This window comes from Botrytis sinoallii (assembly GCF_014898435.1).
Source record: "Botrytis sinoallii strain Bc 23 chromosome Unknown BSIN_016, whole genome shotgun sequence".
NCBI lineage: Eukaryota > Fungi > Ascomycota > Leotiomycetes > Helotiales > Sclerotiniaceae > Botrytis > Botrytis sinoallii.
In genome coordinates this window covers 253,790-276,704 of record NW_024066043.1, presented here as the reverse complement: position 1 = coordinate 276,704, position 22,915 = coordinate 253,790, and the positions used below count along the sequence as shown (strand labels likewise).

The window sequence follows — 22,915 nt, the reverse complement described above, 5'->3', positions numbered from 1 at the left end:
TTAGAGTAATGTAGAGTGCCCTGGCCTAGAGCCAATCAGACCATTTGGTTCGTCTGAATCCTTCGTCGCGATCGATTGTTGCATATGATTAGTCGTGGCTGCATGAACAGCTCAATGCCTCAAAAGCGGTCATCATTGAGCCGAACAAGCACAAGACAAGAATGAAAAGTGTGATTTTTCACAGAGAGCGGTCGCCCCTAAGAGAAAACAGAAAGTTCAGAGAGAGCGAGCCCTTATATCAATTACTCTCAAACCTTGCTTTCCAACAGTGGGTAGGATGCGACATAGCCATCATGCAAGGATTCAGCGCGAATTTGCATGGAGGACAGTAACCCTTGCGACCGACACGATGATAACATTTGATTCGATATCAGAAATGATAAGACGGATCGTATGACCATTTTTGCAGAAGCACCCGAAGATGGGCGCAAACAATGGAGGTAAGATCATTGAGGCAGAACGAGGGACTCGTATAGCACTCGTTCCTGATGGCCAATTGAAAAAATCATGTTGCAATTCGACTCGCTTTTAATGCATTGCTGCCATCCTGCATGTGATGGATGTTACTTTTTCGTCTAATCGCCCTTTAGCCCCCAACTGTCAGACCACATTTTGACAAGGAACATTGGTGAGTCAAATAAATGATACCCTGGATATGCCGTAGAACTTCGAGCGTTTGATGTGAAAAAGAGCGTCATCCTATTCAAGTTATTCTTCTTATGACTGGATCGAGAATGCTGCAATCTTACAAGCACATATTGGTGATCATTACACATGTGCTCTGTATGTCAATGTAGCCCGGAAAGGCTCATGATCATACCCGTCTCGCGCCATTGCAAGGTAGCAATGCTCTTTGCTTTACCAATCATTGCCAAATTCCGCATTCATTCATATGATATGACAGATCCTTTGCAAAGGGAAATCTCTTTGCTGGACATCGTCGATATTGTGGCGGAAGTTCGGGAGCTTCTACCATGCACGTGATCTAAGGTTAACCACTTCGGAAATTATCATTTAATCTCCTTAGTCCCGATAGCCAAGAATTCTTTTGCCCCTTTTCTCGTCGCTGCCAAGATAATACATCTTCTTTTTACTTTCTCTATGCTATAAGAAGCTTTTACCGTCGGTCAAATGATAAATTCGGATCATGACAAATTCTCCGTCTGTTTGTCCAGTCCGAATCAATTAGGCTAGGCATAGGTGATTGTAGCGCATCCAGCGCTTCGAGAAGCTTGCTCTTCGATGATCATCATTATGACGAAAATCGGACATTGAACCATACAACGTGTAAGTCTTTCATTGTGAAGTCACATAATCTGGCACGAGACTCAGTACCTTCTGTATCGCGTTGCAGCCTTTCAGTCACCTTCCCAATCAACAAAATGACTAGTATGTCGATTCCTCCGCCTTGGCGAGCGGCTTGCAAGACTTTATATGAAATTCCACAAGAATGGTGGGTTTTAGTGTGGTTTCATACACGTGATGATCATCGCGGACAAATCTTGGCCTCCAACCAGAAAGCATATAGATATGTTCTAGATTCATGCTAAATGGAAGATTTAAGGGACTGATTCAAGCCTACTTTAAATTGATGGTTCAAAAAAAGCTTCTCTAGCAAAATTCACCATTCGTGGAAAATTCAAACTTGTCAATATGAGGGAAGTGCCGACCCGCTGCCAAGCTGAAATCTGGGGATATGGAGTTGAAACATAGAGGAATCCCCATCACTGCAGATTAATCTTCATCTGAAGATTGTGGAGATAATATCTAGTGCCGGTGTGTTGAACATCTGGGGCCTATGAGCTGCTGCTTTCTGGTAAATTATGGATGATCCTCCCAACGTTCCTGCCTGAGTTTATATTGATTCGCGGAGAACCAGTGTACATATTTATTCCGGCCCATGACAAATTGATTTCGCCCATTGTTCGCATGACGAAAATATGATTTCGGGAGATTGCTATGCTTGGCCTCGAGGACTTTATAAAGACGGGTGTCCTCAAGACCTCACCTTGCCAAGTTTGACATCCATCCATTTCACTTGATCGTCTCATCATGCATAAGAACTCTCAGATCTCTGGGCTTTTAGCCCTCACCTTGGCAGGTGCTTGCACTGCCCAGACAGCCTGTACTGCTTCGGTGTATTCCCAAATCGCTCCTTGTGTTGCGTCTTCTACGGCCATTGTTTTGAACAACGTGTTTGCGCCATCAGGTAGCAGTATTGACCTTACCAAAGTTAAGGCCGGTACAACAATCACCTTCGCTGGAAAAACCACATTTGGATTTACCAATGAAAGTAGCTTCGAACCAATAAAGTTGGGGGGTTCTGGAATCACCGTTACCGCCGAGCCTGATGCAATTATCGATGGCAATGGCCAAGCTTACTGGGATGGTCTTGGTTCAAACGGTGGTGTGCCAAAGTAAGTTTCCACAGCAATTCAATGGCCATGCAGCTAACAATGAATTTAGGCCAAACCATTTCATTGCAGCCTCGAAATTGATCGGGGGTTCCATCATTGAGAATCTTTACATTCAAAACTGGCCCGTCCATCTTTTCACTATCACCGGTGCTGTTGGACTGACCATTCAAAATCTGGTCCTCAACAACACAGCAGGAGACGCACCAAATGCAGCAAGTGGTACATTGGCCGCAGCACATAATTCAGATGGATTTGATGTCAGCTCATCCAGCAACACAATAATCAAGAATACACAAGTTTTCAATCAGGATGATTGTGTAGCAGTCACGAGCGGAAACAACATCACCATTGATGGATTACATTGCTCAGGTGGTCATGGTCTCTCCATCGGATCTGTTGGTGGAAAGAGTAACAACAATGTTACAAATATCACAGTAAGTTATATTTACTTCTTTGTTAAAGAACTTACTTACTCATTTACTTTCAGTTCAAAAACAGCGAATTAGTCAATTCCAGCAACGGAGCTCGCATCAAGTCAAATTCCGGAACCACCGGTTTCATCTCCAACATCACATACAGCAATATCAAGCTCACCAATATTGATACTTATGGAATCGATGTACAACAAGATTATCTTAACGGAGGCCCAACAGGAAAGCCAACTAACGGTGTCAAAATTGAGAACATTCTATTTGAAAATGTGGTTGGAACAGCTGCAGCCAGTGCTAGAAACTACTATGTGCTTTGTGGCGAGGGAAGCTGTAGCAATATCAAGTTCTCTGGTGTTAAGATCACAGGAGGTGCAAAAAACAGCACCTGTAACTACCCAGCAACTGGCTGCCCCGCATAAATATACATGGGGAGCGAGGAGAAGTGAGAGAATAAGGGTCGTCTGAAGCAGGAGGAAAGAGGAGGAAGGAGGATAAAAGATGTATATACTTGGGCACCGTTGTTTGTATATAAAATTAAAATATTCGCAGAAATTCTATTCAATAATCACAGATGTGTATAATTGATGCACTAACATATTGTGGATCGGCTGCTTTAAGGCTCACATGAACCAAGGAATCATCAAGTCAGGTATCTGTCAATTCTCAGTGTATATCGTAATCTAAGGTCAAGTCATACTTTCAATCATATCCACTATACACCGTGTATATTCGTGTGTACCGAGCAATCGACATGACAACGGCACTTAATAACCCACTCGAAGATATCAGACGACCCATTTTTTCGACTCTAAAGCGACAAAGGGTGGCAGGCTATGGTTTCAAGATATGGGGTTTTGGTCAAGGAACGTCACTTTGGACCGAACGTCGTCCGTTAACATAAACACGATAAGGGTCAAAAGACCCTGAAATAGTAGAACAAATTGAGCTGATTGAGCGGTGAATTTGTCAGAATACCTGAATCCTGCGGCCCTAAATGAGGGGCCATCCCATCCTCATAGTGTAGCGGGGCTCGGACACCCATAACTCCACAAGATTCCATGGGGAAATATTCCCGCGCCGACTGCCATCTTCCGCATAAACGTTGCTTGTCGTGACATCGCAGCCCGCATGTAATATCATGCAAAAAACTACACGTTTTTATATGCAACACGCAGGAGAATCGTAATAATGAGCGGCACGGCGTTGACTACCCCTTTCCGTAAACGATCTGTGACTTGCGTCCGAAGCTTACGTCGGTCGACCCGGTCGGTCATGCCCGACTCGTGTGTCTCAAAATGAACAAAAAGGCAAAATCTTTCCTCTGCTGAAGAATTTTCGGGCATAGCATACCTTAAAAAGTAGTATGCCCGTACGGAAACGGAAACTTTAAGAGCCACTTTACCTGTGCGGAGAAAAGCCCCGAGATCAACAAATTTCAAAATAGCTCAAGCCCGTCTCAAACCGAGCCCTACAAATCACAATCCCTATGAACTTGCTTCGTTTATGAGCTTCGATTTTGATACCTAGAAAAAGAGTTCTCAACAACGCGATTGCGACCGTATACGGTTGCTCGCGCCGAAGTGCCTTTGCTTCATAGTCCACTCGGTTGTCTCAACATTGGCCGTCTCTGTGCATCTTGATCCTAATAGAATATCCTTTTTCGATAAGATTCTCCGATGTCAATGCACGCATCTAGGAATCGCGCATCTGCATCTTCTTTCGGTTCGTCTCCGATGACATACAGCAAAAGCTCCTGTAAGGATACCGGTTTTTGTAGTCTTATTTCGAGACACTCGATCAATTCTGACCCAACCGTAATTTGATTCCGATTGGTCCCAATCAAATCACATTTTCGTGATATCTTTGGTGAAAATCAATCAAAATATCAATATACTGTTAGGTGATGACCCAAATCCTGATGATTCTCCTGGTCTAATAAGGATGCAAGTAATCCAGAGATCTCAAAATATAAGGATACAGATCATTCTCAAGTACCCAATGTCCTTGCAGAAAGGTTTTGCTGTAGTTCATGCTGGACCTCGATGCTGAGCCTTATAAGAATAGGGATAAGCCTTTGCTTTCGGGAAAATCCTAGAACGGCATGTCGGTACTTTCGGCATGGTAACCCAAATAGGAAGCAAGGCCATCTCGGTGAGGCAAGAAGATCGTCCGTGAGCCTGCCTCGGCTCACGGTTATTGGTGAACCTTGAGTATTTGAACCATTTTGTCATCAAACACAGCAACGTTTGGAGGTTTAAGCAAACGGCATCGGAAGACATACGCAAGTTTGGAAAAAGCGCCTTGAGATTTTTGTGGATTTGAGTGAAGATTGCAACGCGATTGCTTCGGAGAAATTCATTGATCCGGGAGAAGAAGCATCGAAATACGACGTGAGACAGTACCTGGATGCCCTTGGTTGCGGTGTAGTGTTTATTATAGATTTGGATTGCATTGGATCGGTCCGCATTGCAGTAAGCCCACATCACGTCAAGCGTTTGATCTAGAAACGAAAAGAGACACAATCTTGCTCGGAGCGATATCTCGGAAGAAAAAGAAACGATTCGCGCATATATAAGAGACCGGCTGGATTATCAAAATGGACGGTCAAAAGATCAAACGCTCAAAGAACATAATGGCTCAATCAACATATCAATCAGTGGTTTTAGCAAAGCGTCCTACTGGACAAATCGTTCCAGGAGAGACTTTCGAGAAGAAGGAGAATCAAATGGTAACGGAGGCAGATCTCAAGGATGATCAAGTCTTGGTTGAAGTGTTATATCTTTCATTGGATCCGGCCATGAGAGGTTGGTTAAACGGTACGTACCAACAGTTATATCATTCCTCTATTACCCTATTAGCCAGTGATGAATGATGTGGAAGGGACCATTATTGACACACCCCGCTACCGCACGTGATAATTGCTGACTTTGAATGCTGGAATAGACAGAAGATCATATGTTCCACCTGTACAAATTGGTGAAGTCATGCGTGGTGTTTCCATTGGAAAGGTTATCGCCAGCAAATCATCGAAATTCAATGTCGGTGACTACGCATCCGGCATTACAGGGTGGAAAGAAGTAGCTATCATGGCTTCCAAAGACCTTACACCTATTGATCTTCCACCCAACGGCAAGCTCACCGATGCCCTTGGTGTTCTCGGAATGACTGGTCTTACCGCCTACTTCGGAATTCTCGAAGTTGGAAAAATCAAGGCTGGAGATTTCGTTGTAGTATCTGGTGCCGCTGGTGCTACTGGAAGTGTTGTTTGTCAAATTGCTAAGCTTAAGGGAGCCAAGGTTTTGGGTCTTGCTGGAAGTGATGACAAGGTACAATGGTTGAAGGAATTGGGTTGTGATGATGCTTTGAACTATAAGGATAAGGATTTCCCATCTAAGTTCAAGGCTGCTACACCAAACTTCATTGATGTATTCTTTGACAATGTCGGAGGAGAGATTTTGGAGCTTGCTCTCAGCAGAGCTAAGCCATTCTCAACTTTCGTTATGTGTGGTGCTATCAGTCAATATAACTCTGATACTCCAGTTGGACCAAAGGTATATTATACTCTCTTCAAATATTGCTTGCCGCACTTGCTGACCAAAGTTAGAACTTCTCAATGATCATCGCAATGAGAATTCGTCTTCAAGGTTTCATCGTCTTCGATTATGCATCCAAGTATGCTGAAGCCCGTAAAGAGATGTCTCAATGGTTGGCAGAAGGCAAACTCCAAAGAAAGGAGACTATTATCAAGGGTGGACTTGGAGTTGCCGAAAAAGCTTTAATGGAGTTGTATCAAGGTGTTAATACTGGTAAGCTCCCGTCCTATCTCAGTGCTTGTAAAACTTTTTACTGACAATCTATAGGTAAATTATTGGTCGAGATTAAGGAAGATAGTTCTATTGGCTCCCGTTTGTAAGAGATACCTAGATAGATTAATGCATGAATGATGAAATATACACACTTTATATCCCACGAGTTCCCTTCAAGGCGTTGTTTAAGACGTCTTATTCTGTTTCACGGTCAGTGTTGATTCTGTGAAAAATACATTACATAGTTGCAATGAACTCTCAAATGCGCAACTAGATTTGCAATGTGCATTCATAAACTTCGTGCTCTAACATTGATCAGACGCTTAGGAAACCATGCAATTTCCACAACCCAAACTTACAATTCATGAGGCTCGAACGTCCTCCTAAGTCTCGTCACCCTCCGCCTCAGTCCATGATCTTCACCGATTCTATTAGCCATACTCTTAAACTCAAGGCCCACCACTCCGCCCCACCATCCCTCCGCTACCCACTATCCACTCCGTCCTTACGCCCGCGCACAAGCCCTAGCACTGTCTCATCATTCGTCTCCGCTATCGCTACACCCCCACTAAACACATCCACAAAAGCCCCTCCATCCACTCATATTCTCCTCCCACTACTACTCCGTACTCCCTCCATCTACAGTCATTCCTCAATCCCCACTGCAACCATTTTGAATATATACCTTTCTCCATGATTGTCCCTCATCAAATAACCCAATCAGGTCCCTTAGCTCAGTTGGTTAGAGCGTGGTGCTAATATCAGTTCTGTTCAATCAGCTTGATATGGCACGCCAAGGTCGGCGGTTCGAGACCGCCAGGGATCAATTCTTTTGCTGTGTTGGACTGCTGAAGAGCTTCTCTCTGCGTTGACAAAGTGGTGCTATTCGTCCTTTTTGTTTTTCATGAAAGAGTAAGGCTCAGCGTTGTCAGAATGACACCAGGCTAACTCAACACATATGTTTCTGAATCTTAAAACGCTTCAGCTACGATTCTATTTCAATAGTCTTTTGAAAGAAGAAAGTTACTACATGGTAGAGGTATTTGTTGTCTAAACGAGGTCCTCTAACCTGTATGCGAAAGGAAAAATAGTTTTCAAAAGTAAGTATTGAAGATAACAAACCCCAAAGTGAAGGCGTAATCATTATTCGTAGTCTAATCGTCGCTTTTTCGACAGAGCGTAGCGAAGAAACGAGGAAACTTCAGAAAAAGGGGGGGAAGTTGCCATTAGCTATAAGTTCAAACGAAGACTCACGTGATGACAATACAACAGCTGTATTGATTATCGGAGAATTCAACTTCTCATTTGGAATGCGATTATGATATGAAATGTCTTCTCTGCACACAGTGCGTGGAACCTAGAGATCTAGGATCTTTGTTGGATCTTTATGTATGGGATTTCGAGGTAACGGAGGCATATACTTACTTGCACATGCAAAATCACTTTTTGAGAGAGCTTAGTTCTCATTCTGGTCATTACGAAAATAGTATCTTATTTTTGGTTTGATATGGTTTAATGAGGTTACGAAACGATACTTACTGAGTGATCATGGGTATAGCATGAGATGATATCTAGGAATGTATGTATAAAGTAGGACCAGCTCGAATACGAATCCTTGAAGTAGGAACTTGAGGATAGATAGATCTCTAGTAGATATACACGGAATAGAAATAACTCCAGAGAAGAATAACTCAAAGAGGAAAGAAATGCTATAGTCACTCGTATAAGAACGACACTAGTCGTGCTACTAGAAATATGTTTAAAAAGACATATCAGTTATTCAAGTAGCTAGTTCACGGAGGAATCGTTCCCAACTTCTACATAGGAAAAGAACGAAATGGCATTGTAGGAAAGAATGTAGTTTGGTGATGATTCAAAAGTATGAGGGTAATTTTCACCAGGAAAATTATGCTGCCGCTCTAATGCACATGTCTGATCAAAAGCAAAAAAAGAATCCAACGCAAAAAAGGTCCCCTCCACCCAGGCACAACAACCTCTTTCCCAAGAAACGTCCCATCACACAAAAAATCACCAAACAAAGTCAAAAAGCAAACGACATGTGCAGGATTTGAACCTACGAGGCCGAAACCATAAGATAACCGAATTATTCATTCAAGTCTTACCCATTAACCACTCTGGCAACATGCCCATCATACAAGTTTGCGTGATTTGTTAATGAGGTAATCTTGTTTTCAATATCTATATCTCGCGCATCAAAAGTGGACGAGTGGATTGAACAATTCGGGTAATATTCGGAAACCTAGGTATGAGATGACAGCTCAATGGAGCTTCAGGAATGTGAGAACGACCCCGCGTTCAAAAGTAGGTAATGAAGACCTGAATTGCGATTTCATTATTCCACTTCACTACACTACACTACCTACTTCAATCACAATTACAATTACAAGTACAATCCCAAATATCACATTCAAATAAACTCTCATTCTATAACCAAAATGGCATCTCAAGCAGCATGTATCTTCTGCAAGATAATCAAAGGCAAGTTTCTCATCTCTGTAACGTTAATATCATATCCCGGCGCAATTCCAAAGCTCGATGCAAAAGCTAACATGGTTATGCATCCGTAGGAGATATCCCCTCTTTCAAACTCTACGAATCGGAAAAGGTGCTTGCGTTTTTGGATATCAATCCTTTGTCGAAGGGTCATGCGGTGAGTATTTTCTTGTATTCTTGTTATCGTATAGAAAGAAGCTTGGATACTTGTGTTTCTGCGGGTGAAGCTATTCCGAAGTTTCCAGATTATGGATGGATGGATGGATGGACGATGGATGAGATATACAGATAAAACCAAATTAACACATCCATCAACATCTAGCTCGTAATCCCCAAGCACCACGGCGAGAAACTGGTCGATATTCCTGATGATCAGTTGGAGGAGATTCTGGTACCTATCTCTTTTCCTTCCTTCCTGATCCTCTCTTCGCATTTCCTCGACATCATACTCGGATAAATGGATATCACAACCACGCACATAGATTACATTGAAACCATAACGGATGAGAAATATCCAGAGCTCACGAAATACTAACACAAAATACTCCTACCTAGCCCGTAGTAAAGAAACTCGTCGTAGCAACCGGTGCAGAAAATTACAACGTCCTGCAGAACAATGGACGTATTGCGCACCAGGAAGTTGATCACGTATGTTTCTCGTCTCATTCCCTCATACCCCCCATATCTCTCTCTTCTATCATCCCCATCATAGACTACAATAACTAACAGCTCCTCTAGGTACATTTCCACATGGTTCGTCCCCCTCCCCTCTCATCCTCATAATCCTCAATTCCCCATCCCATCCCAAACTAACCTCCTCCTCCCCCTTTACAGATTCCTAAACCCTCCACCGAAGAAGGCATGTCCATCGGCTGGCCGCAACAAAAAACCGACATGGACAAACTAAAAGCTCTCTTTGCAGAGATAAAATCAAAGATGTAAACAACTCTATAAATATCCGTTGTATTTAGAAGCAAGCAATCAATCAATCAAGGAAGCGAAGCGAAGCAGGCGTTGAGACTCAATACTTTTTTCCAATGATTTATCGGAGAGAGGAAGAACAATTTTATTCCACCGGCGTTTTTTTGCTAAGAATCTCAGGGTGTATTGTATGTAAAGTGCAGGAAGATGATATCTTTAGTTTGGCTGGGTGATTTATCGATTGATCAATGAGAAATGAGGAATGACTACGATGAGAAGGGACGGAAAAGATACATGATATGTATGATAAACCAACAACTCTCAAAAAGCAACTTCCCATTCTCTCACCATCTATCCAGTATATCTACCTCATCTCAACCGCAAAATCCTAGTCTAGTCTACCCCAGCCCAGCCCAGCCCAGAGCAAAATCCATAAAGTATAACTAATCCAAATGCAAGATTACCACCTACCTACTTAGTATACACACACGAGTAGCACGTAAATATTATTTCATCTCCCTCTCCCTCTCCCTCTCCCATGTGTAAAATACAAATACATCTACATCTACATCTAATCCAATCTACAAATCAAAAAGAGATGCTGTTAATTCAAAACAGAATTTCGATAATAGGAACATGTACCTCTAGCTAGGTAGTAAAATACACATACACATACACATACACATACATAGAACCGAGCTTACAAAGGAAATTTGTAAACCTACCTACCTACCTACACAATTGCACTCCTTCCTCCTTCCTCCTTCTTTCCATTATATATACATACATAAACACATACACGCATGTATACATATATCCATTAAACCCCAATACATTCCTCACCAATCTTACACTTGCTGATCGCTCTACCAATCAATCGAAGGACAAAAAATCTATCATATACTCGATATCAAGATATCTCTCTCTTGTTTTATTCTTCTACTCTTAGTCTGAGTCTCGCTCTCGTTCTCATTATATATCTTCCTATTCCTATATCCTTTCCTATACCCTTTCCTATTCCTGTTCCTCCCTCTCTCTCTCTCCCTCTCCTTCTCCTTCACAAACCCAATCTAATCAATATCATCCGCCGAAGTTTCCACCGCCGGAGCAGCCGCAGCCGCCGCAACCGCAGGAGCCGTTTCCCCCTTAGCCTTTGGGTAAAAATCCAATTTCCCCCCTGGATTAATGACGCCCGTTCGATCATACAGACTCTTTGCCCTAACATAGGGATCCAATTTCCAATAATCATCTCTGAGCTCCTTTGCCAATTCGGTCCTCCTAGTCTTAATTTCGGGTGTCTTTCCTTCCGAGTTGATCCACTCCAGTGTAGCTTTCTCATACGCATCCACGATATTCTCTCTTTCTTTCAGGAGCTTATCTCGGGTTGCTGTATCTTTCATCAAGTCATTTTCGCCGGGGACTGGTTCTACGAATTTGTATTCCCAATTCTCGTCGCCGCCGAGTTCGGCGAGGATTTGAGAACGAGGAACGAATTCAGACATCTCTTCGACGTTATTTGTGAATTGAACTTTAGAGGCGACGACGGGGTCTAGCCAGCCACGTATTATTTCCAGATACCTGGGGAAGTTAGTGAAAGGATTTTGTAGAGGGGGAGATGGAAGTGTACCTTGGAAGACCCATGGTGCTCTGTGGACTAAGACCACGCCTAAACTTTCAGGGTAGTTGGCTTCGAAGCATTTAATCATGAATTTGACAGGTCCATAATCCTATAATGAAATCAGTAAGTTCCTGTGGGAAAGGGATGATTTTTCACTTACCATATTTGCCAGAGAAAATCCAGTCATATCGAATACTACACACTATCATGTTGTCAGTACTTATTATACCGAGTAAACTCAACGTGGAAAGTGTATTCTTACAGCAGTATCTACTGGTGGTTCCAATAACATCCTAGCAGATTCTATAATGAAAACTGTGTATCTTTCCAAACTCTCTTCCGACTGCTCTCCTTGTTTGTGTAAGCGAACTCTCACAAAGCACATTGGTCTTCCGGCTCTGTAAGATTTCATATTAGCAATGATCTAAATATGCGTATATCGATGGAGGGGTAGATCTTATTCGAATTAATAAGTGAATAGTAACCAGGATACATACTTGTCTAGCCCATGCAAGAAACTCTTTCCCGAGCGCATCTGCATAAGGAATCCTTCTGCGTGTCTCTTCTTATCAGCATTAGTCGACTTCTCATCTTCAAGAGCAGCCAATTCTCCATTTTTCACGATATCATCATCAACATGCATATCCGAAGCTCTCCATCTCATGGTAGAAATCATCATGACCAATGCCTTATCCACATCCCATTTTCTAGCTCTCAAGAACCTCAATAGAAGCGCATCTGGATGATCGCATTTCACCATACTCCAGAATGTCGCACGAATCGAAGCCGGTGGCAGACTAGCCAAAGCATCGTGAAATTCCTTGGTTTGCCCATATTTATCATCCGCATCCGAAGCATTCGAGATACGCGAAGCAGCGCTTGCAGATTTCGTAGATGCAGCATCATCATCCTTATTTTTCCTGCGCAGAGCAGAGAATCTCTTCTTCTTAGGTTTCTCGGGAGCCGAGGTATCCGATTTTGCAACACCATTGCTCACTTCCGAATCGCCACTGGTACCGTTGGTATCTGCTTGGGGATCAAGTACGCCAAAGACTTGTAGGGTGGCAACCCAGAATTCTCGTAATTTCTCTTCTTCATGTGCTGTCAAAGTGCCAGATCGACCTGGAAGTGTTTCGCCCGTCATTTTGTAATATTCGGAATATTCTTGCTCGGGATCAATTTGTACCTGTTGTGGGCTGGGTGTATGTGTCTTTGGCTGACTGTATGTTGAAGTATAGAGAAATGCGCTGCTAATGAATGTAAGGAGTAAGACGGTAGCCCAATTTCCTAAGCTGCTGTGCACAAGCGTTCGCAAAGACGTTTCACACGAAGTATTGCGCTTTTCAAGGCAGCTGAGTGACAATGAGGATGTGGTTCGATTATAGATGGAAGTTGCAGCGCTCGACCTTTTCCAAGCGGAGTTAGGAAGTAAAGTTGCGCGCTTTTCCGTATTCAATCCCTTGATCTTCAAAGTGTTTGAATGGAGTTCCGAATAGTTGCGACGAAGGGGCGCAAATGCTTGTATCCTACCGAAAGATTGAACAAGACCCCCGCGGTTATGATTTCGACGTATTAATGTAGCAGGTATAGAGAATGAATACTGAGTATATTGATGCACAAAACCACTGGTTACTCCAGCTGGTATTTTCATGGAAAAAATGTTGAGTCGATGATTTTCAATTCTTGGATGAGAGTCAAGATGAAGGAGGGGTTGAGATGGGAAGTGAGGGGACTCAAGCCTTGATATATGGGCCTCTCGAACCAATGTCACCAGCAAAGCAAACTTGTTATGAGGTCAAGGTATGGGCTTATGGTACACAACCACAAAATGAGCTCGTACCTCTCACAATATTATAATATAAAACGCTACGCAAAGAATTCCTGTACCCAATTCTTTTTAGGATCCAAACTCAAAACCACAGGAAATTAAAATACGATCCACGAGCAGCGGAAACATCTTCTAATCCGAAGAAGCCGCGCATCATCAGAAGTGCTTCAATCCAATTTCCTTTTTTTTCCATACGATACCCGTTCTGCAGTTCATAAAAAGTTCGTCATTATGCGGCGCTCTGTTCCAAATGTTGTGTGTGCCAAAACTCGTGCACACGACATAAAATTGTAGGTAGGTGCGTGTACGGAGGAGTGGTAGCGGGGTAAAAAGGTATCTCTCACATTTGTGGTTGGTGCAGGTGGTCCATGGGTGGTGGTCCTTTTAATGCAAGAATGATATCTACGCAGCGTACGTAGGTACGAGGTAAGTTGAAAGGTTTCTGGCATTAAGTTTCACCGCCATCAGATAAAGATATCAATCCTGGATTGTGTTGTATGTTGTACAGATACATACAGACCGACATACATACATACTACATACCTAGCATTGAATATCTAGTACCTACGCGATAACTTTGGGTTGCGCGTTGATTGGGTATTGACGATAAGGTCGTTGACCCAGAATTTGTACGAAGATTTCCACCAGTGCCCCTCGTAACAAAACAACAACACCAGTACATTCACAAACACAACCACAACCACAACCACAACCACAATGACCTCCACCACCCCCCTCAACGACGCCCATAGCAGCGTCAAAAGATCCCACTCCGCCTCTCGAAACCCGCTGTCTCGTCCAACCACTCCTCTCCGTCCATCTTCCCGTTCGTCTCTTCGCGATTCGGCGAGAAAAAGCACAGGCGGTTATTCGAGTGCACCGTTGGAAGCATTTGAACCTGCGTTTGCGGAATTGTCGGACTCCATGGCAGATTTAGAAGCCAATTTTATGCATTTACAATTGATGCATGAGAGCTTGGCGAGGTTTAGTGAGAACTTTGCGAGTTTTCTCTATGGGTTGAATATGAATGCTTTTTGCGTCGATTTTCCCGAGGTTTGTTTACTTGGATTGGCCTATTTTGGGGCATTGGTTGATCAGGTTACTAGGCACCTATTCCAGATTCATTTCGTCGAGCACAAGAACAGGAGGAGCAATTGGGTCAGTATGATAGGTCAATAGGCAATGAACAAGCTACTGATACATGCAATAGGCAAATCAACAAATTCAGAAAGATTTCGTGGTGAAATTGATGGAGAAACAACATTTTTGTAAGCAACATATTATTCGCTGCTATGGTTCATGGTTCGTGGCTCATTGATTTCTCTAGGACCACGGATACCTCGTTCGTTGATAATCCTCCTCCAACCTCCTCGAGAGGAACCCCGAAATTCACAACTCCAGCACCATCAAGAACAGCAGGCTCTTCTGGCCGAGGTGGATCTTCGGGTGGCTCTGGCTCATCTGGTAGAGGTATTCCTGTTCCGCGTGGTGGACGTGGCGGTAGAGCAAGTGGTCTTGCAAGAGGTCGAGGTCGGGGTGTAAGATGAGACGGAAATACACATTAAAAAGCTCCTTCTCCACCATGATACCCCGCCATAGATTTTGTAGTAGCCACGATAAACTAAGCTTTGATAAACCCCTCGTGTGATTACTCCATGTCGAGGGACAACGATATCTGTGCTCAGGTTTCCTGGTCGTCGATAAATCCGGAGTTTTCCATCTCTACCTCTACATCTAGAGCCTTGTTTCTCTTGCCATTGTCTGCAGGTCCTTGGCCAATAGCTGCTTCAGCATCTCTTTGCGTATATGGTCCTTCCTTCAATGCTTGACTCTATTATATCATATTAACATCTTGCTATACAAACATTTTCCCGTGATTCGCAGAACCTACCTTGACTCTTCTCTTGTGAGGTTTGCCCTTGAGATGCGATAGCATACTATTCTCCGATTCATACCATTTTGCGCACTCAATGCAGTACCATTTTCCTAAGCCTGGCAAATCCTCTGCGGCTTTTGAACCTTTATGTTGGGCAAGATGTTTTGGAGAACGAATATCGGCAGAAATTTGATCGAGATCTCTGTTGTGAGAAATATTAATTTTGCGCACAAAATTTTTCAATATCTAACAATTGAAAATTGAAAATTGAACTTGCCTCAATCTTCTTCTGGTCTTGGTCTTTGTTGATTTTTGAGGAATACCCATTTTGATTTATTAGCAGTAGTATTGTATTGATATCGTGATGTCTTATTTCATGGATCGACTTGATTGGAGTTTTGCTGCAAATGGAAATCTCGATGTATCGGACAATAGTTGACAGTCGCAAACTCCGCAATCGTGAATTACTAAAAAATTTGCTCTAGGCTTTCATTTTTTTTTTGGGAAATTACGGGGAAACTTTTACCCTTGCTCGCCTTAATGCTCAATGCTCATCCCACTTGTTTGAGGATCCACTTTGGAGGACCAATCCAACGTGGTGCAGCTGTCCGAGCCTCCGAGGCTTCACGGTTAGATCGGGAAGAGAGTGCGGAAGTTTTGATCGGTTTTGGAAAGCTCCGCTCCATCTGTCCCGGCGGAAGTGAGGATTTGTCTTGGATGCAGATGCCATCGAGATGGGTTTCAATGGTCCATGATATTTAAGGAGTATATGCGTTGGTATTGGTACGATTATATCGATGGAAAGTCTCAAAGTATTGAGAATATTCAAGATTTCAAGACAGCTGAAAATGTACAAGTGATGTGATCTGACTGAGTACCTAGTGTTATAGATACTATCAAGTCAACACCATGGATAGAAGTGTATATATATACCCAGGGTAGCATCTAAAAATGATTCATATCAAAATTCCCAACTTTTGAAGAACCAACCGAGCCAACTCAGCCTCGGGGAGATCCTATATTCATCGCACATGATCGGAGTCGAAGTCCGCCTTCGCATCGCACCGGACCCGTTAGACGGACAATAATGGTGAAGCCAGATTCACACGCAAATGAGAATGTGGATAAATGGATGCGGGCACTGAAATCTGATTGGTTACTAATCTGAAAATTTATCCACTTATCGACCTGCAGACCTACGAAAAATTCGCATTTGAAATATAGCCGCAAACAAAGGCTTCATTGCCGCTTCAATTTCCAACCCAAACCCTTGACGAGCGAGAGGGGAGGAGAGGAAACGAGAGGGACGAGAGCAGAGTAACACAAAGTACATACGAGGTAGAGTAGGACATGAGAAATAAATTTAAAATCTGTTCTCTCCTGTTTTGCTATGGATGTTCTTGATATGATTGTTTCCATTCAATCTTTTTGATTCATACAATACAATATCATACAACACGATACCATACAATTCCGTACAATACCATCCATCCATCCATCCCACCTGATTGATTATCTAACTGTTATCTTCATATCTAATTGGACAAAACTTGACACAAATTACATCTTTGTGCATTCACTTCAACTCCATTCCTGTCTCGCCTTAATCCCGTTTTATATAAAAATCATAATACCTCATCTCTCATTGGTCCGCTCTCCCTGGTCCAAGCTTGAAGATAACCCGCGGCCCCAAGCTTCGGTTGTCCAAGTTTCTTCCTCCCACTATTTTACAACTTCGAGTGGTATAATAATCTTTCCAACCTACAACCTTCCTCCCTCCCCTCCTCTTTTACCTTACCAACTTCTCTCATAATGTTGGCAACAAGACAGGTTCTCGCTGCTGCGCAGCGGCGAGCATTCACCGGCATGGGCATTCGCACAATGGCCACTGTTGGTGATTCCCCGCTTGATAAACAAGTCAGACAAAATATCCACGAAAAGAACAACTTCATCAATTACAAGAAGATGTCCGAGAACCTCTCCATTGTTCGTCAAAGGTTAAACCGTCCTTTGGCCTACGCTGAGAAGATTCTCTACTCACATTTGGATGATCCTCACGGTCAAGAAATTGAGCGTGGTGTATCATACCTCAAACTCAGACCCGACAGAGTGGCTTGTCAAGATGCCACTGCTCAAATGGCCATCTTGCAATTCATGTCCGCTGGCATGCCTTCCGTCGCAAACCCTACCACCGTCCACTGTGATCATTTGATCGAGGCACAAGTCGGAGGTGCTAAGGATCTTACTCGGGCTATTGATATCAACAAGGAAGTTTACGACTTCCTTTCTACTTCTTGCGCAAAATACAACATCGGTTTCTGGAAGCCAGGTTCTGGTATTATTCACCAAATTCTCCTCGAGAACTACGCTTTCCCAGGTGGTCTCCTCATCGGTACCGATTCCCACACACCAAATGCTGGTGGTCTCGGAATGTGCGCTATCGGTGTTGGTGGAGCTGATGCTGTCGATGTCATGGCCAACCTTCCTTGGGAGTTGAAGGCACCAAAGGTTATTGGTGTTAAGCTCACTGGTCAACTCTCCGGCTGGGCTACTCCAAAGGATATTATCCTTAAGGTTGCTGGTATCTTGACTGTCAAGGGTGGAACTGGTGCTATTGTCGAATACTTCGGTCCAGGTACTGAGACTATCTCTGCTACTGGTATGGGTACGATCTGTAACATGGTATGTGTATTTTCTCATCTCTTCCTTTCACATATTTTCATTGTCTCAATTCCTTTTGAACATTCACATGTCATCTTTCTGGCTTGTCACTAACTATATTTACAGGGTGCTGAAATTGGTGCAACCACTTCTCTCTTCCCATTCAACGACCGTATGTACGATTACCTCGCTGCTACCAAGCGTACCGAAATTGGAGACTTTGCTCGCACATACGCCAAGGAACTCAGAGAGGATGAAGGTGCCCAATACGATCAATTGATTGAGATCAACCTTTCTGAGCTCGAGCCACACATCAACGGACCATTCACCCCAGATCTTGCTACCCCAATCTCCAAGTTCAGTGAGGCCGTCAAGGCTAACAACTGGCCTGAGGAATTGAAGGTTGGACTTATTGGTTCTTGCACAAACTCCTCTTATGAGGATATGTCTCGTGCTGCTTCTATCGCTGAAGATGCCATGGCTCATGGTGTTAAGGCAAAGGCTCTCTTCACTGTTACTCCTGGTTCCGAACAAATCCGTGCTACTATTGAGCGTGATGGTCAATTGAAGACCTTCGAGGTCAGTAATTCTGTACAGAACCATCAAAGTAACATTATTCTAACTATTTCATTAGGATTTCGGAGGTATGGTCTTGGCCAACGCATGTGGTCCATGTATCGGTTAGTACCCCCCTTTTTCCCCTCCCCCTTTTTTGCCTAAACGATCCGACCATTCAATTCTCAACCACAATTTGAACATTGAAATGCTTTGCTGAGAGAGTGATTGCCATTTCTCGCTCAGGTGGCTTTTCAATTGTTGAAATTGATTGGTGCATTTGAAAAGCTTCAATTGTTGAGATTGGTTCGGACATTGAAATACTTCATGAGGGTCACCCTTCCAGATCCATTTCACTTCGCCTTTACTTACACCCTCTCTCCTTCAACGTTGCTTACATTTTTCATTAGGGCAATGGGATAGGCGTGACGTGGAGCGTGGAGTTGCTAACTCCATTATCTCGTCCTACAACCGTAACTTCACTGGACGTAACGATGCCAACCCAGCTACTCACTCCTTCGTCGCATCCCCAGATCTCGTAGTCGCTATGACTATCGCCGGTTCCCTCCACTTCAACCCTCTTACCGATACCTTGAAGGGTAAGGATGGAAAGGAATTCAAATTGTCCCCACCTACTGGTGATGGATTGCCATCAAGAGGATATGACCCAGGACAAGATACCTACCAAGCACCACCCGCTGAGCGTGCTTCCGTCAATGTTGCCGTTTCCCCAACCAGTGACCGTCTTCAACTCCTCGAGCCATTCAACGCATGGGATGGAAAGGATGCTTTGGACATGCCAATCTTGATCAAGGCTAAGGGAAAGACCACCACTGATCACATCTCTATGGCTGGTCCTTGGCTCAAGTACCGTGGACATTTGGACAACATCTCCAACAACATGTTGATTGGTGCCATCAACAGTGCCAACGGTGAGGCCAACAAGGTCAAGAACTTCACCACTGGTGAATTCGATGCCGTCCCAGCTACTGCCAGAGATTACAAGAAGAAGGGTATCCGATGGGTCGTTATTGGTGACTGGAACTACGGTGAGGGAAGTTCAAGAGAACACGCTGCTCTTGAGCCAAGACATCTTGGAGGTCTTGCCATCATTACCAAGTCTTTCGCCCGTATTCACGAGACCAACTTGAAGAAGCAAGGAATGCTTCCTTTGACTTTCATCAACCCAGATGACTATGAGAAGATCGATCCATATGACAAGGTATGAAACTCGAACAAGTATCCCAATTATGAACCATTATACTGACTATTTTTCTCTTCAGGTCGACCTTTTGTGCACTGAGATCGCAGTTGGCAAGCCAATGACCCTCAGAGTTCACCCTAAATCCGGCGAGTCATTCGACATCAAGCTCGCACACACTTTCAACGCTCCACAAATTGAATGGTTCAAGAACGGAAGCGCCTTGAACACAATGGCAAAGATGAATGCATAAATTATTAAAATAACATTGGGTGCGGTTGTGGTGTTGGGCGGTGGTTTACGAGAATTAAATTTTTCTGGGCTTTCGGAGCTAATGGGTTGCTCTGGTCTGCTACTGTATTTTGTTCATCACAGTGGGCCACTTTTTTTAGTTTCTGCTTTTACAGTTTATTCTCGTACATTAGGCCTCCTTTTTTATGTTAAAATGTATGAAATTCCCAGATGGGAAAATGCTATGATAATTAACGTTTTATGCTATATATTTTTTGCGAATGATTGTGTGAAACTGAAAAGTCAAGATTTCCTTTTGAATGTCGGAAGTTGTGAGAAGAATGTGAGGTGCTGGCATGGCTAAGCTAGCCATGCGGATTAAACGCCGTGTTCTAGGAATGCATTCTCTATCTTTAGATAGGTATTGAACCTCTACTACAGTAGCTTCGGTCGTCCTTTCACTATTGGTTAGTCTTTGAACTACTTATCAATACTCGACATCTCATCTCTAGTCTATGGGGCATAGGTGATGCTAAAGTTCGATGCATAGGTACATAGCATTCATCCATCCATCATACAGTCAGTACAAGCGAGATTTAATATGGAGTGGAATGGAATGGAATGGGGTGGAATGGGGATTTGTTGGTGGTGGTGGTGGTGGTGGTGCTCTTGTTTGTGGGGGGGGGGCTGGTATGGTGGAAGGTTTGTGAGGGGATTGGATTAGATTAGATTTGTTTCCCCTTGTTTCGATTCGCTTATTTCGATTCGCTGGAGGTTTGCTTTGCTTGTCTTGTTTTGTCTTGTCTTGTCTTGTCTTGTCTTGCTATTATTACTACATCGTGTGGAAATTGGAATAGCGGATTGGGTTTGTGGTGCTGTGTACTGCGTTGTTTGTTTCTGGATTGTTATGTGGTTATATGGCTATTAGGCTATTAGGTTGTTAGGTTGTTAGGTTGTTAGGTGCTGGCTTGGGGGTAGGGGGGTTGGTGGTTGGATGAATGGATGAATGGATGGATGTATTGGTATTGATAGGGAAGTTTGGTGTTACTAGATTTGGTATGGAGTTGTGGGTGTGTACTTAGCTCATAAGTTGTGAATTGAGATGAGAGGATGAGGATTGTGATTGGGTGTTTGAGATTGATGGGTGCTGGGTGTGAAGAATATGCATTTTTAGGAAAGTAATGTGTGTATAGATCAATAGTGAGATTTGGATTTGGTTGTGATGGATCAATTCTATGGATGTTTGGAATCTGGATGAACTGTGGTTACTGTTGTTACGGATTTTATTGTATAGATTTCGCAACTGTATGTATCTAACTTAGTCCTTCATTTTATAAATCATGAGATCTTTGGGTTTAATTCGGGTATTTCTTCAAGTCGCAATGGTGATGACGGCTCTTGCGCTTGGAAGCGTAGAATTTAGAGGTTTCTTTCTTTCTATCTATCTATATCTATCTATCTATCTAATCATTCCTAGCTGTGTAAGAATCACATATATTATACTTCAGGCTCGGTATATGGTTACGCCTCGGTAAGGGGCGCCGTATACAGTTCCCGTTGTACTTTGATACTCTATGTAGTAGTCGAGCCTCTTTTATGGTCTAGCCAGTAGTCAAGTTTGATAATTGAAGATTGGGTTTCTATATCAGTGGTCTTTGCAGCTAGTCGTGAGTGTATTTCAACAACTATATAACTCCATCTTCATATATCTAACACTAGTGAATGAATTTCGACTCCTTGGAAGAGTCTATTCAATCAATATCCAAATAGTAAAACATGCTTTCGTGATTAATCCAATCTACTTTAAATGCATCACCTCCTTCTCGTAGGCATTGATATCTTCTGACACCAAAGCCCACGGGTTAGCATTCTCCTTTGCGAAAATTGCTTGCTATATGAACACTTTTTGTTTCGTGTTCTATATCACTTTCCAACGTCTTCTACGCATGGAAGGAAAGGTTCTCCAGATCTCACTTTGTTATATCATTATCCTATTCTTTGGGATTAATGTCGACGCATTTGTGGTTCAACTTTTAGAGTTGTCTATTTTTGTAATGTTTATGTAGGGGAGTAATAATAGAGGGTTAAGAATATGAAGATGGCTATTTTAACGGGGAGATGATTTTGTAATTCTAATTAGTGGTCTAATTACTTTGTTTTGCGGGGCTGACGGCTGTAGGCTCTATGTTTCCTTCTGTTAGAAGATAGTACACTATATGAGATGGAGAGAAGTGGAGGGGCTGGTGTGAGGAAAGTGTACTTGTTTGATAGATGCGATTTTGTGGACAAATTTCGTGTTTCTTGGTTAGTATCTTTATCACTTGGTATTTCAGTACTAGTTGTGATGGAGGTAAAGATGAAATGATACCTCACTTCTTGTAGGACAGCTCTGGTTTATGCTTCTGGAAATCATGCACATGTGCTAGCAATTAAATCATGGAGAAATTGTTTGATGAGGATAAGAGCGGACAATCAAAGCAGTAGTTTCTTCAATCCTTCGACTCGCATCACAATCAAGAATGTAATGTGTGATAAATGTGGTGATGTAGCCGTAATATATAGTCCAGTTCCAACGTTAGGTTAATACCAATAGCTAGGAAGTGATTAGTTTCAAGATTCGGCCCTAGCCTTTATGTGTGAACTCTCTCAGAACGCCGGTCTGGATCATAAGAACATCATTCGGCGTTGCATGTGTATATAGTATTGGATGATGGGTTAAGTAAATGCCATATAAGTTTGTGGTTAGCAATTCTAGCTACTGTCTGAGCTTCTTGATGAGATTCGCTAGTCATGTGGAAGATGTGTAACAGGGAGTGGACTGTGAGAGTATAGCTTATTGTAAGGATCGTGTCCTGC

General features: G+C 43.0%; 7 protein-coding genes across 7 annotated transcripts; 5 read left to right on the top strand and 2 right to left on the bottom strand.

Annotated features, from left to right (window-relative positions):
* The first annotated feature begins 961 nt into the window (after positions 1–961).
* On the top strand, positions 962–3,397 carry EAF02_008447 (uncharacterized protein). Its single transcript, XM_038904495.1, has 5 exons — positions 962–1,453; positions 1,565–1,816; positions 1,880–2,417; positions 2,467–2,851; positions 2,905–3,397. The coding sequence occupies exons 3-5, from the start codon at positions 2,053–2,055 to the stop codon at positions 3,265–3,267; spliced, it is 1,113 nt and encodes a 370-aa protein (XP_038755552.1). The 5' UTR covers positions 962–1,453; positions 1,565–1,816; positions 1,880–2,052; the 3' UTR covers positions 3,268–3,397.
* Positions 3,398–5,444: 2,047 nt separating this feature from the next.
* EAF02_008446 (uncharacterized protein) lies at positions 5,445–6,761 on the top strand (the record flags this gene model as incomplete). The annotated part of the gene is made up of 4 exons (XM_038904494.1): positions 5,445–5,664; positions 5,792–6,399; positions 6,453–6,654; positions 6,709–6,761. The coding sequence occupies 4 exons, from the start codon at positions 5,445–5,447 to the stop codon at positions 6,759–6,761; spliced, it is 1,083 nt and encodes a 360-aa protein (XP_038755551.1).
* Positions 6,762–9,110: 2,349 nt separating this feature from the next.
* EAF02_008445 (uncharacterized protein) lies at positions 9,111–10,110 on the top strand (the record flags this gene model as incomplete). Its single annotated transcript, XM_038904493.1, has 6 exons — positions 9,111–9,153; positions 9,243–9,325; positions 9,491–9,559; positions 9,724–9,816; positions 9,907–9,921; positions 10,003–10,110. The coding sequence occupies 6 exons, from the start codon at positions 9,111–9,113 to the stop codon at positions 10,108–10,110; spliced, it is 411 nt and encodes a 136-aa protein (XP_038755550.1).
* Positions 10,111–11,159: 1,049 nt separating this feature from the next.
* EAF02_008444 (uncharacterized protein) lies at positions 11,160–13,358 on the bottom strand (the record flags this gene model as incomplete). Its single annotated transcript, XM_038904492.1, has 4 exons — positions 11,160–11,816; positions 11,868–11,909; positions 11,970–12,105; positions 12,205–13,358. 4 exons carry the CDS (start codon positions 13,356–13,358, stop codon positions 11,160–11,162), a joined length of 1,989 nt encoding a protein of 662 aa, XP_038755549.1.
* Positions 13,359–14,252: 894 nt separating this feature from the next.
* EAF02_008443 (uncharacterized protein) lies at positions 14,253–15,082 on the top strand (the record flags this gene model as incomplete). Its single annotated transcript, XM_038904491.1, has 4 exons — positions 14,253–14,588; positions 14,642–14,693; positions 14,746–14,803; positions 14,863–15,082. The coding sequence occupies 4 exons, from the start codon at positions 14,253–14,255 to the stop codon at positions 15,080–15,082; spliced, it is 666 nt and encodes a 221-aa protein (XP_038755548.1).
* A 134-nt stretch (positions 15,083–15,216) lies between these two features.
* EAF02_008442 (uncharacterized protein) lies at positions 15,217–15,738 on the bottom strand (the record flags this gene model as incomplete). The annotated part of the gene is made up of 3 exons (XM_038904490.1): positions 15,217–15,366; positions 15,427–15,613; positions 15,689–15,738. 3 exons carry the CDS (start codon positions 15,736–15,738, stop codon positions 15,217–15,219), a joined length of 387 nt encoding a protein of 128 aa, XP_038755547.1.
* A 1,485-nt stretch (positions 15,739–17,223) lies between these two features.
* Positions 17,224–20,081, top strand: EAF02_008441 (uncharacterized protein; the record flags this gene model as incomplete). Its single annotated transcript, XM_038904489.1, has 5 exons — positions 17,224–18,093; positions 18,199–18,651; positions 18,707–18,752; positions 19,038–19,849; positions 19,911–20,081. 5 exons carry the CDS (start codon positions 17,224–17,226, stop codon positions 20,079–20,081), a joined length of 2,352 nt encoding a protein of 783 aa, XP_038755546.1.
* Between the last annotated feature and the right edge of the window lie 2,834 nt (positions 20,082–22,915).